The 15,061-nt window shown below is 58.6% G+C and overlaps 1 protein-coding gene across 1 annotated transcript; it reads left to right on the top strand.

Moving 5' to 3' along the window:
• Positions 1–3,563: 3,563 nt before the first annotated feature.
• Positions 3,564–14,293, top strand: CXCR5 (C-X-C motif chemokine receptor 5). The gene is made up of 2 exons (XM_036324091.1): positions 3,564–3,784; positions 13,232–14,293. Exons 1-2 carry the CDS (start codon positions 3,725–3,727, stop codon positions 14,291–14,293), a joined length of 1,122 nt encoding a protein of 373 aa, XP_036179984.1. The 5' UTR covers positions 3,564–3,724.
• Positions 14,294–15,061: the final 768 nt, after the last annotated feature.

The raw sequence follows: 15,061 nt of genomic DNA, 5'->3' as shown, positions 1-15,061 counted from the left end.
AAGAGCTCAGCACAGGTCAGGCACACGCAGCACCTGGTCCACAGCCCACGGGGCGTGGGCAGCGCTGCCCTGCCAGCCGGGCAGGTGCCGTCCTTTGCAAAACGAAATCTGCAGGAGCACGTTGTGCGGTGGGGGGGGGCGGGGCCTCGGACCCTGCTCTGCGATCACGCTCCCATCATCCTGAGTGGGGAGCTGAGCCCCTTTCCTCAGCCCCTCAAAAGTGCGGCCAGGAAATGGGGGGCACCTGTAAGAGTGTCAAAAATAAAAATGAAAATATTCTTCAAAGCGTGGCCAGGGACCGCCCAGTGTGGCTCAGTGGTTGAGCATTGACCTATGAGCCAGGAAGTCACGGTTCGATTCCTGGGTCAGGGCACATGCCTGGGGTGCAGGCTCGATCCCCGATAGGGGCGTGCAGGAGGCAGCCGATCAATGATTCTCTCTCATCATTGATTCTCTCTCATCATTGATGTTTCTATCTCTTTCTCCCTCTTCCTTCCACTCTGAAATCAATAAAAATATTTTTTTTTTAAAAAAAAAAGTATGGCCAGGGATGGTGCCAGGACCTCCTGCACGAGGCATTTGAGGATTAAATATAATTAAATATTAAATTAAATATGAAGATTAGGTAAAACTAAAGTTAAAAATTGTAGGCCTTTGTAGATAGGTAAATGCTATGTTAATATTACTGTTATCCTTTCGGGGGCCTAGAGGAACGCCCGACACTTCCAGGCTGAGCGCTGCTCAGGTGGGGACCAGGGGCTCTGTTCTGAGCGGCTGTGAAAGCCCCCGAGGAAAAAGAGAACAAGATCTCCACCCAGTTAGAGAGAGAGAGAGAGAGAGAGAGAGAGAGAGAGAGAGGCCCAAGTCAGTGAAAGGAACACTCCGAGAAAAACCTAATTTTTATGTAGAAGATGGGAAATGAACCCCAAGACTAGTGATGGCAGCAAGTATCTTCAATGAACAGAAACATAATATAGTCCCTGGCCTTCGGAGTAAAATTACAGAGAAAAACCCACCGGGCCGCCGCTCAGCAGCCGGCCACCTGGGGCTTGACACCCCGTGCCACTCTGAAGAGGAGCCGGGGACAGCCTCGCCTCCGGTGGGCTGTCGGCGAGCGGGGTGGGAGCTCACAGAGTGAAAATATAACCAGGTTGCATTTGAGGTAACATCCGGGCTGCCGCCCCTGGAAGCACCCTCCAGCTGACGACACACGGGGCGGGGTCCTTCCTTCTCCTCTTTCGAGGGAAGGTCACACCCTAGGCACTGCCCCTCTATGCCAGGGGGCTAGTCTGGCTTTGGGTTTGAAGATGATAGAATCATCTTTTCCAACGCAGCAGTTATTCTCTGAATCTTCTGAAGCAGGAGTGGGGAACGTCCGGCCCTCGGGCCACAGCAGGCCCGCAAAGTCATTGGGTCTGGCCCTGCCGAGGCGTTCGGGAGAGTGAATTAAATGTTTAACCACACGCGGCAGGCTAGTTTTTAAGTTGATAATTCTGTGTGGGCCACGAACGATGTTATAAATATCCAGTGGCCCTTGGCAGAAGAAATGCTCCCCACCCCGCACAGCACCATTAGAACTCGTGGTCACTAGGCATTTGCCTATTGAGGGCAAACTGAGTTGGCCAGCAAGTCAGTGCCTGGGGCAAGTGGGCCTTGGGAAGCTGTCGATTGAATGTGCCAGCATCTTCAGAGACAGGAAGGGACACCGTGATGGGTCCCTGGTACAAGACGCATTAGGAGCCCGGCTGGAGGTGCTCAGCGGTTGAGTGTCGGCCTATGAACGAGGAGGTCAGGGCACATGCCCGGGTTGTGGGCTCGATCGACAGGAGGCAGCCGATGAATGATTCTCTCTCTCATTGATGTTTCTCTCTCTCCCTCTCCCTTCCTCTCTGAGATCAATACAAATATATTTTTAAAAAGTTGCTCTTTCTAAGCCAACATGATGGACTGGAACCGTCACACGGCGTGTGCTAGGCATGTTGCCAAGGCAGGCGAGAGCCACAGGAAGCCCATCTTAACTGCAGTGACATAAGCTCAGATCTTCAGTAAGAAAACTGTTATCTTCCTCTATTTTGTCCTGGTCAGATGTCAACCATTAACCTCAAATCACCCCGATGTCCAAGCACAGGCTGCTGAGGGCCGGAAGCCAGGTCCCCTGAAGGCTGGCCGAGGGCCCGGGAGGGTGCGCGTGAGAAGTCTAGTGAGGAGGCAACAACTGGCTCCAGAGGATGCTTCTGCGAAGAGGAGTTAGACGCCTGCACGTGAGGCAGAGCCAGGGCCCTGGAGATGCGTGACAGGGAGACATGCTCGGACTCGGCGTGAGGGGCGCGTGTCTGACGATTCCATCTTCCCACAGGAACACACCGGCTCTTGGAAGGAACAGGTGATGGTGTTTGTTCAATGCTGGTGACCGTCTGGTGAGGACGGAGTGACAAGAATCTTGTATTTCCTATACGAATCATCTAATTCCTACATGGTTTTATATCCTATATTCCTTCCTGATCAATGTCCTTGGAGTGGCAAAGGCTAAGGTGAATATGTCAATGGATTGGAGCGCAGGAATGGGGGGGCGGTCCTGGGGACAGCACTCTCCTCGGCCTCGGGTCCTTCTGAGTAAAATCTACTCTAGCTGGTAGTCATTCCAGGATGTTAATAATTTAGATGCCAACCAACTTCATTTTTAGCTAGCACATTATTATTTTTTTTTTAGTCAGAAAATAGCTCTGTGGCTGTTTTTGTTTTCGTGCTTTGGTAATTTGGATAATTCCATTTTTGTCCTCTACTAATATTTTGGTGTTTTTCCCTTTGAAAATGTCTCACCTATTTCTTCTAAACTTGAGCTAAAGAGGGCTTGGCTCAGTGGATAGAGCGTCGGCCTGCAGACCGAAAGGTGCTGGGTTCAGTTCCAGCCAAGGGCACATGCTCGGGCTGTGGGCTCGATCCCCAGTAGGGGCCATGCAGGAGGCAGCCAATCAGTGATTCTCCCTCATCATTGATGTTTCTCTCTCTCTCCCTCTCCCTTCCTCTCTGGAATCAATAAAAATATATTTTAAAAAAAAATAAAGAAGGAATGGGTTTTCTCTCAGCCTCGACAAAAGGATGGTGGCAAGTAGGGTGGGCCAGGGTCCCAGTTTGCCTAGGACTTAGGGGTTTCCCAGGACAAGGGACTTTCAGTCCCAGGCGCACTGGGTGATCGGGCTCCCTGGTGGCGAGAAGACGCAGGTTGGGCCATGGCTTGGAGGAGTGGTCCTGGGAGGGCTTTCCTGTTCTCTGTCTCTGTGGAGTTTCCCTCGTTGCCCCACGAACTGGTGTGGTTTTCATTACAAGGTACACTCCCTGATGGGAGCTGGTGGAGGTCCAGGGAGAAGTGCGGGGCAGCCTTTCAACAAATCACACGCCCCGAATGAGACAGCGATTGCCAGGAAAGAAGCTGAAATGCTTGACTAGCACAAAGGCTGCGGGGATTTTCCCTCTCTTAAAAAAAACACACGCGAACACACACACACACACACACACACACACACACAGAAAGACCCAGTGGAAAAAAAGTGATGAGCTGTGAGGCAGGCAGTGGGTCCTACGCAGCCTGGCCCGCCCGGGCGACTGCGCACGGCTCATTTGCTTAAATTTGCACCTGTCGGCTGCCACCTTCCTATAGGTGCCGCCTGCAAGTTTCTCAGCATCAGACCACGAGTGGCCAGTTTGGGGACAAACAGCTACAGCTATGAACTACCCCTTAACCCTGGACATGGACTTCATCATCAACTACAACCTGGAGGACCTGGTGAGTAGGGACAAATGGCTGCCCAGGCCCTAGCTGGAATTCTAAATATGTTGTGCCCAGAGCCCCTGGAAGAGGGGACGGCTGTGGAGTCCCCTCCCCCTCTGCAAGGACAGAATTTAGACACTCCCATGGGCCCATTCCATGACGGAGCAGATGAGCAGAGCCGGTGCCTTACCTAGACGCCCTTTAGCGGGAGCGGAGGTGGGGGTTCAGCTCTGTGGCCTGGGACCAGTCCGTGCCTGCCTGCTCTCCCTGCCTCTCAGGGCTGATGTAGGGCTCAGCCTGGGAAGGACTCTGGAGGGTCCTTAATCTCAGGGGGCTGGCACTTGCTCGCCTCTTGCTGGACAGTTCTATCAGGGGCACTCCGTTCTGCTGAGGACTTGGTCTCAGCCCCACACTGGCTTGCGGTCTGGCCGAGAAAAGACAAATGACTCCCCAGACGCTCTCAGACCATCATCACGGCTCAGCGGGGCAGGTCTGAGCCCAGGTGGTCAGCACGAGAGAGCGCCTGGGGGCCGGAGTCGGGGCAGGGGTCCCAGTTGGTGAGAGGACTCTGTTCATCCTAGAAATGTCTTAGAACACGGTGCGGCCTCCCCGCAGGCCCGGCCCCCGCGCTCCGGTGCTTGGGGGGCTGAGGACAGGTCCCGGCCTCACTCTGCCCCACCCCAGCGTCTCCCGTGAAGCGAGTGGTTCCGCGGGCTGGGTGGTCACTGGATCCCAGAGAATGTGTGTGTGGAGCATCTAACCAGAGACCCCAGGACTCCTGCTTGCCGGCAGCAGAGGACTGCCTTAGGGATCTTCTGGAAACTTCTTTGTGGTCTTTTCTCCCCTCCCCCACGGCCAATGGCACTTCTGGGCTGGACTATGAAGGAACCAAACCCTTTCTCCTCACCTTCACCTCACCCTCCAGCTCCCCTGGCTGGAGTCCATATTGTAGCTCCATCCACCCTGTCCTCAGACTTACTGGAAAGGTCTGCCTCTCGCCCGCCTGGGTCCCGGGACGTGGGCATGAAATAGGGCGTGGGAGAGAAGCTGAGGGCAGGGCTAGCTGCCTGCCATGTGGCCTCAGCCCCGGACAACAGTCGAGCCAGAACCATCAGTCTAATCAGACCCCGTGAAAAGGAAACGGCCTCTTCTTCAAACATTATTCAACGTCTCACGACAGCTGAGCACCTGCCAGGCGCAGGGCTTAGCGCGGGGCCCTGCGTGGGTGCCCGGGCCTCCTGCCCACGAAGCTGGTCGTGAGCTCAAGCACAGAGTCTGGGCAATACCCTGAATCAGGCTAAACCCCCACAGCCCTGACCGCCCCCCGCCCCGAGTAGGTTACTGGGTGTCTTCCTCTGCTCCCAGCTTCGAGCTGACCACCAGCCCTGACCCAGTTGGCTATCAGGAACCTGCGACAGGCCCGGCTGGTCCCAGCTTCTGAGAACCCTCACGATTTCCCCTAACTGTTCGCCTCGCTCCACTGCGTGACCTACTAGACAGGTGGTGGCTGGGGGCAGGGAGACAGGGGCAGGTCCCGTCCACCAGAGGACCCACAGCCCGGGGAGGCGCCTGGGGACTGCTTCGTGTCGCACTTCAAACGAGTGGTCTCAGGCCAGATGTCCCAGTGACCCAGTGACTCAGTCAGGGCCCATCTAGGGCGGCTGTGGGGCTCGTCTGCAACCAGCTCCCAGCGCCTGGCGTCACCTTCCCTAGCTCCTGGGCGCGCCTCCGGGCTGTGGCCCCCGACGCACGGACCCCAGCCCGCTGACGGCCTTTCTGACTGTCCCTGTACGAGACCCTCGGTAGCAGAGTAGAAGGATCTTGCACAAAGTCGCTTCTCAATAAGTATGGATTGGTTTGCGATTTATCGAAGGTTTCTCTATGCGTTAGTCCAGCTTCAACGCCTGCTGCCTCCTGCCCACCCCACCCCCGGCCTTGCCCCCATCACATGCTCCCGGTCCCAGAGCCCTGGTCTCCATGCTCCAGGGCTGAGTAAGACCTGGGGCTCGAGGCCGTCAGCCCCATGCCTGTGGTCACCCTGTGTCCTTTCCCCTCTGGACACCTAAGCGGCAGGCCAGCAGCTTACAGGCCACCCTCTGAAGCTGGCTGCGAACTCCCGCGAGGGGAAGCTCCAAAGGGAGCACAGCAAGAAGCCCAGTGCCAGGGCTGAGGAGCCGGCCGGGGTGGGCGTGCCAGGACCCGTCCTGCTGGGAAGGGCAGACTAGCAAAGCCTGGTCCACAGGCACCTGGATCTGAGAGCAGGCGCCTCCTCATGACAGAACCAGGAGCTGGGCCACCTACAGGCGGGGGAGGGCATCCTAAACGGCACCTCCGGCCCCACCCTGCATCCACCCAGGGGGTAGCGACTACAGAGCAGGGAGAAGCTCGCCCATCCCCAGCTCCTGACCCCTGACCCCTGGGCCCTCGCCAGGGACAGCCCCATAAACTCTGGCTCCAGTGTGATCAGAGCAGCACGGGCTGCAGAGCCCATCCACGTGCCATCTCCTCTCATCTCACCCCGCAGGTGCGACAAGGACCCCAAACCGGTGCGAGCGTTTCTGAGCTTTATCTTGGGGGGAAGGAAGGAGCCCCTACAATGAGCTCAAAAGTCCCAGAAGAACCTCAGTGGAGGAGGCCCCCTGGGTGTGATTGGAGGAGTTGGAGATGAGGGAGACCAGGGCCAGCCCGGGAGGGTCAGCACTGGGGGCATCTGGGCTCAGGCACAGGCCGCAGCCCCCTTAGGAACTCTCGCTGCCTCGAGTCGGGTCCACTCTAGGGCAACGGCGTGCGCACTGAGAATCAGGCCCCAGGCCCGGTGAGTGTCCTCTCGGAGTGATCGGTCCTGACCCAGGCCGCGGCCACAAGAGGCTGCTGTGCACACCCAGGAGGCACCAACCTGCCCTCGGGCTGAGTGGCTCTGTCTCCAAAGTGAAAATTAGTGTGGGGCGCCCAAGGGGACCCCTAACCCTAAAGCCTCAGTGCGGAAGTAGGGGTAGTCTAAAGTCTCCCCTCAGAGCCACAGCCAGAGCCACGCCCTGTTCCTAAGAGCCGAGACCCGTAAGCCTGCGGGCTTGCTCCTGCGGGGGGGGGGGGGGGGGGGGGGGGGGGCGGGCGAGGAGAGGAGAAGCTTGGCGAAGGGCAAGCCAGTGACCCAGGTGTTCTTTTGGGGAGTCCGATCCTCCAAAGGAAGAGTGGGGGCCCTGGCCAGTGTTGCTCAGTGGGTAGAGCTTCAGCCTGGGAACTGAAGGGTCCCAGGTTCGATTCTGGTCAAGGGCACATGCCGGGGTTGCAGACTCGATCCCCAGTAGGAGGTGTGCAGAAGGCAGCCAATTAATGATTCTCATCATTGGTGTTTCTATCTCTCTCCCTCTCCCTTCCTCTCTGAAATCAATAAAAATATATTCAGAGGAAGAGTGTGGTGAGGGATACAGACCTCTGTCTCACCCTCCGCCCAGGCCCATTCTTCCAGACTCCAGCCCCTCCTCAAGGGTAGAATGAGAGAGACACACTGGCTGACTCCACTCACAGCTCCCCCCTCTCGGCTGGGCTATCCAGACGGGGACATGCACAGAGGCACGTGTGTGCTCCCTGTAGTCAGCCGTGGTCTACACCTGTGTGCAGCTGCTCTGCCCGGGCGTCCCGGCTCGGCCCCTTGCCCCCAACTCGGGGCTGAGAAGCAGTCAGGCTGGGGCATTCATTGGCTGCAGGACAGACCAGTGAGAAAACAAAACAGCTCCCACTCAGGTCCGAGCCACATGAAGGTCAGGCTGAGGCCCAGCTCCGCCCTGGGCGGGGTGGCAGCCAGGGGATCCACGCAGCTAGGAGCTGGGAGCAAAGGCCGCTGGAGGGCAGGGCAAAGCCTTCTTTCTGGAGTAGGAATCCCTTCCCACACACGGGGGCTCAACTTCCTCTTCCTCCCAAGAACCCCCGATGTTGGACCCCGATGCCTGTTAAAAGGTTCTTTCTCCTCCGCCTGGAGCCCCTGACCCCAGCCTCTGCCCGTTCCTCCTGGTCAGCCCTCTGAGCCCCACACCACAAGCCCAGCTTGCCCTCTCGCCCACTGGGCTCTTGTCAGTCCTCGAAGAAGACAGTTCTCCGAGACTCACGTCTCCTCTTCACCCCCGGATGAGAATGTCCCCCCACTGCCAGCTGCCCACTCGTGTCCAGACCAAATGACATGGGCTGGGGCTGGACGCCACCTGCAGGCTTCTGTTCACCAAGGGCAGGGCAGGGCCTTTGTTCTGCTGGGGCCACGTGGGTATTTACAACCTCATTCCCAGGCCACACAAAATTATCAACTTAGCCCGGCCAGCGTGGCTCAGTGGTTGAGCTTCGACCTATGAACCAGGAGGTCACAGTTCGATTCCTGGTCAGGGCACATGCCCAGGTTGTGGGCTCGATCCCCAGTGTGAGGCGTGCAGGAGGCAGCCGATGGATAATTCTCTCTCATCATTGATGTTTCTATCTCTCTCCCACTTCCTTCCTCTCTTAAATCGATTTTTTAAAAAAATTATCGACTTAAAAATTAGCCTGCTCTATTTGGTCAAATATTCAGTTAACTCACCCCTAACACCGTGGCAGGGCCAGACCAGAAGATTCTGTGGGCCTTGCATGCCGGCCGGACGTTCCCCACCCCTGCCTAGAGTGAGGTCACAGTAGCACTTCCGGTAGCCATGTCACCCCCTGACTCACTTACACTCTCAGTCAGCAAACTCTCAGGTCCTCTTCTCAGGTACTGTCACTGAGCCAGGTCTCCCCGAGCTTGTCTCTGCCCAGCTGAGGCCTGAACCCTGAGTCTAGCGCTCTCTTCTTTCCTATCAGTTCCATCTGGTCGGTGTGTGCTCCCAGTCCAGCGTGGAGAGGACTCTGCCTTGTCCTGGAGTGTCCCCCAACCCTCCGCCCACGCCAGGGCGGAGAGTGTGAGAGGAGCGGGTCCAGGCCTATCCCTGGGGCAGCCCGGCCCCTGCCCACCTGCTTCAGAGTCCCAGGCCACATGTGTGCTTGCCTTCCTTGGGGCCTGGGTCCCCAGCCAATGTATAAGGTTGCCCACCAGGTACCTACCTACACCTGGGCTATTGTGGCCCCACCTAGGCACATCTGTACCTATACAGGGTGCGTGCTGCGCCATAGAGTGTGTGCATGCAGGAGAGTTGTGCATGCATTAGCGTGTGTGTGCATGAGAGTGTGTGCATGCATGAGAGTGCTTCATGCATGAGTGGTGTACATGCATGAGTGGTGTGCGTGCCTGAGAGTGTGTGCATGCATGAGAGTGCTTCATGCATGAGTGGTGTGCATGCATGAGAGTGCTTCATGCATGAGTGGTGTGCGTGCATGAGTGGTGTGCGTGCATGAGTGGTGTGCGTGCATGAGTGGTGTGCGTGCATTAGAGTGTGTCAGTGCATGCAGGAGAGTTGTGCATGCATGAGAGTGTGTGTGCATGAGTAGTGTGCACGCATGAGAATGTAGAAGAGGAGAGGATGGTTACTGCTGGGCCAATTGCCGGCATGTGCTGCTTCTGGGTGTAAGTCTTGGAGAGCGCCCTTCTGTATCCCACTCTTCCTGGTATTCAGAATTCCTGATTCTTCACCGCCTACCAGGCCAGAGCCAGCCTTGCTGGGTTTGAGGAAGGATGGAGTGCCTGATCCCCCGGGTATGGGAAGTGGTTTCTACACCAGCTTCCTTACCTGCCACTCCCAAGCCCTCAGACCAGCTGTTTGATGGGCTGTTTGATGCTCCTGCCAAGATGTGCCAACTCCCAGTGTTCGCAGAACAGGGTCCTTCTGTCCCCTCCTGCCCGAGAGCTTCACCAAGCAAATCCCTCCCGGCCAGAAAGGAGATACAGACCCTCCCCGCAACCTGCATCACAATCTGGGTTCCTGGGAGAGGGGCCCTGGGGTCCCAGGCCATCCCACTGTGCGGGCTTTAAGTGAAAACAAATGAATCCACCAGGACGCTTTCGAGAGGGAAAACAAATCCACCAGGACGCTTTCGAGAGGGAGGACTGAAGTGCTTCTCAGAAAGGGCTTCTGGCCAGACAGGTGGCTGTACCCAAGCTCTCCCCTGGGCCAGGGACGCTGAGCTCCTAGCACAGCCAGTGCAGGCCAAGCCCGGCCCCACGGGCTATTCCCAGCTCTGCCTCTCTTCTGCCTCTGAACTGCATTGCTGTGCATGGATTCCAGGATGACTCAAATGGTTGTGTTCAGTAACGACATTGGAAGTTGCTCGTAATGTGGAGAGAACCCCAGGCAGGCGCTAGGCTCTGCAGGGTATTGGAGGAAGCAAGAGCTGCAGAGGGTGGCAAGCAGTGTCCAAATGTCCCCTGGGACACAGAGAGACTTTTCTACGTCCCAGGATAAAGGGCCCAGCCTGCTCTGGGGCACTGTTCTCAGAGCCGCTCAGGACACACCTGCTGCACGCCCTGGAGAGTGAAATGCGCCTCGTGAGGGGGCTGCAGAGGCCTGCCTCCAAGAACTCGCCCGCCGCCCGGCCCGCATGGCTCAGCGGTTGAGCATTGACCTATGAACCAGGAGGTCATGTTTGATTCCTGGTCAGGGCGCATGTCCGGGTTGCGGGCTCCATCCCCAGTGTGGGGCGTGCAGGAGGCAGCCGATCAATGATTCTCTCTCATCATTGATGTTTCTCTCTCTCCCTCTCCCTTCCTCTCTGAAATCATTAAAAAATAAAAATAAAAGAGCTGGCCATGCAGGGAAGGAGCAGGTGCCCGCCCTGGTCCTGTGGCAAAGGCGCACGTCCTGTAAGAAGGGAAGATGTGCAGCCAAAGGAAGAGCCGGGAGGGATGGAGGAGGCGCTGGAGCAGGCCTTGACCTTGACGGGCCCAGGCATCAGGCTGTCAGGAAGGACTGCTCAGCCAAAGGAAGCGTGGGGCCAAGTGTTGGAGACCAGGATGTGCTGGGTGTCCGGGCAGCAGGCTAAAGCCATAAAGTGAAATGTGAGGTTTCAAAGGTCAGAGGAAGGTGTATTTTGTTGAGAGTTAAAGGCCCTTTGGAGGCATTTAGACCTCACCCTGCAATTCCAGGGTTTTCAAATGAAAATAGAACCATTTTCTTAAACAAAAGCCTTAGTGGGAAACACCACCTTAGTGGAGGAGCCTGGTGTAAGGACGGGGTGGGGGCTGGAGGCTGCCCCGCCCACCCTCCCCGCAGAAGTCCGCGCCCGGACCGCTGCGGGAGTGCCCGCATGGTGTGGCAGTGTAGCAAGAGGGCTGGCTCTCTTTCCCTGAGAGAACTTGGAGGTGAACCCCACTTCTTCCTGAGCCCCACATTGCATCCCATGTGTGAATGCATGACGGCGGCTTACTCCAATCTTCTTTTAAAACCTTTATTGTTGAAAGTATTACATATGTCCCCCTTTTCCCTCATTCATCTCTCCCCGCCCCCCCCCCCCCAATTGCCTGTGTCTGATGCATATACGCATATGACTTCATTGGTTGATCTCTTTCCCCCTCGCCCACCCTCCCGGCCTTCCCTCTGAGCGATGCGTCTATGCCTCTGGGTCTATTCTTGGTCATCAGTTCATGTTGCTCATTAGATCCCACATATGAGTGAGACCCTGTGATGCTTGTCTCTCTCTCTGACTAACTTGTTTTGCTCAGCGTCATGCTCTCTGGGTCCAAGGCTTACTCGATCTTGAGGCACTTTCTCACAAACATGACTTTCCTCATCATTGGTTTTGCTATTCAGTGTGAAATTGGGAAGAAAAGAAAAATTAAAAAACCACTGTTTATAGGTAAACTGGGAACGAGCAGGACCCTGGTGCGATGGGGATTTGGGGTTGGAAAATCCCTCCTCTGTGTAGGAGCCAGGCAGAGTGAAGACCCACAGAGGGACACTGGTCCCCAGCATTAGGGTGTCGGTGGGATGGAGGGGATGGCAGAGGGATGGGGGGCAGAGGGTCTGCCATGGTACGAATGTATCCCCTCACCCACTTCTCCAGAGTCACCTGCCCCAGGGACCAGGAGGAAAAGACCCCGACTGGGGGCCGGAAACTGGGACTCCTGGGGCGCTGCAAACGCCTGGCTGTGCAGGACCTCACTCTCCAGAAGGAGGGCAGCACGGGACCCCAGAACCAGGCTGCCAGGACCTCTCCCAGCCTCTCCCTCCCTGGGATCCTTGATGATAGGCAGTGTCTTTTGTAACCGACACTCTTTGGTTATCATTGGTTTTGAAAATGCCATAGAGAGAGGTCTGGTGAGGGGAGAGGCGGGAGGGAGGTGGAGCAGGTGCAGGGGGCCAGCTGTGAGTGAAAGGTATGAAAAGGCACAGCCAACCCCCCTCTTCCTTTGCGGTTAGCTGGGTAAGCAACCTGAGTGCCGGGGAGGGGCGGGGGGGGGGGGGTGAGGCGGGGGGCGGAGGGGGCGGGGGGGGGGAGGAAGAGGAGGAGGAGGAGGAGGAAGCTGGGGCAGGGGAGCAAGGACAGAGTGGGCACACCCCCTTCCCTGGGAACAGGCTCCTCCCTCCTGCCCCCTGGGCCTGGTCTCCCTCCCTTCCTCTTGCTTCTGAGGCTGCCAGGGGAGCAGAGAGCGAGCCCGGACTCTAGCGATGGGAGTGTCCAGCAGGGCAGCCCAGGCCTTGCCCCTGGTGGTGGTGGCACTGGCTCTGGAGTTAGGTCAAGTGGTTCAAACGGCTGATCTTGAGCAAGATGCCTTGGTAAACTAGGAACATCGCCTGCCTGAGCCTGTTGTTAGATGAATGGAAATGGAGGCTGTTACTGCAGCTTCAAGGACACTGAAGGCAGACGGGGAGAGAGGGCACATCAAGAGGGGCCAGCAGCCCTCGGCAGCACCGTCCCTGCGGGGGACTCTAGGCTTTACGAATGGAACAGACAGCTCTGGCCCCGCTGGAGCCATTCCCACTCTGGAGCCTGGATTCCAGCCCCGAGCTGCGCCTGCACACGCGGGGGCACAGACACGCGTAGCTTTCGAGGCACAGCCCGTCAGAGGCCGTGCCACCCTGTGTGTCCTTTCATCCCCATCACTCCCCTGAGCTATCAGTCCCTTTTATTTATTTTTAAAATATATTTTTTATTTCAGAGAGGAAGGGAGAGGGAGAGAGAGAGAAACATCAATGATGAGAGAGAATCATGGATCGGCTGCCTCCTGCACGCCGCCTCCTGGGGATCAAGCCCACAACCTGGGCCTGTGCCCTGACTGGGAATTGAACTGTGACCTCCTGGTTCATAGGTTGATGCTCAACCCCTGAGCCGCAGCAGCCGGGCCAATCGGCCTCTTTTACAGATGAAAACTGAAGTGGGAAAAGGCGCTCAGAGCAATGTGGTCAAGGACACGGAGGGAAGTTGGGGTGTGGTCAGTGGGACACCAGGGAGTGCAGGCAAGAGCAATCAGTCGGGGATCAGGACAATCTGCGGGGAGTCGGGGCCCCTCTCCAGGGAGCAAGGCGGGTCCTCAGTTCTCTGCCTTCCTGTCTCCTCACTCCTGCGCCCAAGGAACTAGGAAACTACAGCGACAGCACGGAGACCGCCCCCGTGGAAAACCACGTCTGCTCGGCGGCCGAGGGGCCCCTCCTGACCTCCTTCAAGGCCGTGTTCATGCCCGTGGCCTACGGCCTGGTCTTCCTCCTGGGGCTGACGGGCAACATCCTGGTGCTGGCGGTCCTGGAGCGGCACCGGCACACGCGCAGCTCCACCGAGACCTTCCTGTTCCACCTGGCGGCGGCCGACCTGCTGCTGGTGCTCATCCTGCCCTTCGCCGTGGCCGAGGGCTCGGTGGGCTGGGTCCTGGGCGCCGTCCCCTGCAAGGCCGTGATCGCGCTGCACAAGGTCAACTTCTACTGCAGCAGCCTGCTGCTGGCCTGCGTGGCCGTGGACCGCTACCTGGCCATCGTGCTCGCCGTCCACGCCTACCGCCACCGCCGCCGCCTCTCCGTCCACGCCACCTGCGCCGCCGTCTGGCTGGCGGGCTGCCTCCTGGCCCTGCCCGAGCTGCTCTTCGCCAAGGTCAGCCAGCCCTCGCGCAACACCTCGCTGCCGCTCTGCACCTTCTCCCAGGAGAGCCGCGCCGAGGCCCGCGCCTGGTTCACCGCCCGCTTCCTCTACCACTTCGGCGGCTTCCTGCTGCCCATGCTGGTGATGGGCTGGTGCTACGCGGGGGTGGTGCGCAGGCTGTGCCAGGCCCAGCGGCGCCCGCAGCGCCAGAAGGCGGTCAGGGTGGCCATCCTGGTGACGAGCGTCTTCTTCCTCTGCTGGTCGCCCTACCACGTGGCCATCTTCCTGGACACCCTGTCCCGGCTGCGGGCCGTGGGCGGCAGCTGTGCGCTGCGCGGCTATCTGTCCGTGGCCATCACCGTGGGCGAGTTCCTGGGCCTGGCCCACTGCTGCCTCAACCCCGTGCTCTACACGTTCGCAGGGGTCAAGTTCCGCAGCGACCTGTCGCGGGTGCTGGCCAAGCTGGGCTGCGCGGGGCCCGCCGCCCTCTGCCAGTTCCTCCCCGCCTGGCGCAAGAGCAGCCTCTCCGAGTCGGAGAACGCCACCTCCCTCACCACCTTCTAGGTCCCAGCCCCCCTTTCTGCTTTGACTTTCTTGAGGGGCACCCTGACTCTGGGAATTTCGCAGGAATGGGATCCCAAGAGCTCGCCTGGCCAGAGAGGCGCCGACGCTGCCTCCGGGACATCCCTGCGGCTCTCCTCCCCCGGGGCTGGGCTGGGTCCAGGGAGGGAAGGCAGCTCCACGGCCCAAAAGGCACTGTGCCCACCTGAGTCACCCGGGCTGAGAGGGCCCCGCCCGCCTTCCTCATCGGAACCACCCAAACCTCGGGAAACAGGTTTGCTTTTGTCTTCACCAAAGTGGAAAGCCATCAACCCCCAGAATGCACCACTCTCACAGGCCACCGGCCCGCGGCTCCGGCCGCCTCCCGCCCGCCCCGAAGGCAACGCTGAGCTGCGGGTTGGAGGTGGAGGCTGAGGAAAGGCAGGTGTGGCCTCAGCCTGATTCAGCCTCGGACACACGGACCCCTCCTGCCCGCAGGAAGCTCAGACCGATTCAACCCCGGCAGCTGTCCCCGGCTCTGACCACGCTGTCCCTGGGCCAGCTCCGTGTCCCTGGGCCCCGGGAGGGCAGGCGCATGCACCTCGGAGCAGCCAGTGTCCCAGGGAACTCAGGCCGAGCCAGTGGAAAGGAGCCGCGGGCGGGGGGTGGGGGGGTCTCCTGCCCCCACCGCAAGGAGGGACGTTCTACTACACCAAAGCCGCCCCCTCCTCTGCCCGGGGGTGGGCCTGGGCACTGAGGCAGGAGGCAGGCGGAGGCTCCCTGCCCCTCCGG

The sequence above is a fragment of the Myotis myotis genome, unplaced genomic scaffold (genome assembly GCF_014108235.1).
Source record: "Myotis myotis isolate mMyoMyo1 unplaced genomic scaffold, mMyoMyo1.p scaffold_m19_p_10, whole genome shotgun sequence".
NCBI classification, from domain to species: domain Eukaryota; kingdom Metazoa; phylum Chordata; class Mammalia; order Chiroptera; family Vespertilionidae; genus Myotis; species Myotis myotis.
This window is presented reverse-complemented; position numbering and strand designations above follow the sequence as displayed.

Bases quoted from the DNA above. Each gene is read 5' to 3' on its own strand.
- CXCR5 (XM_036324091.1), top strand. From the start codon at position 3,725: ATGAACTACCCCTTAACCCTGGACATGGACTTCATCATCAACTACAAC. The intron at 3,785-13,231 runs GTGAGTAGGGAC...CCTGCGCCCAAG, and splicing joins ACTACAACCTGGAGGACCTG to GAACTAGGAAACTACAGCGA.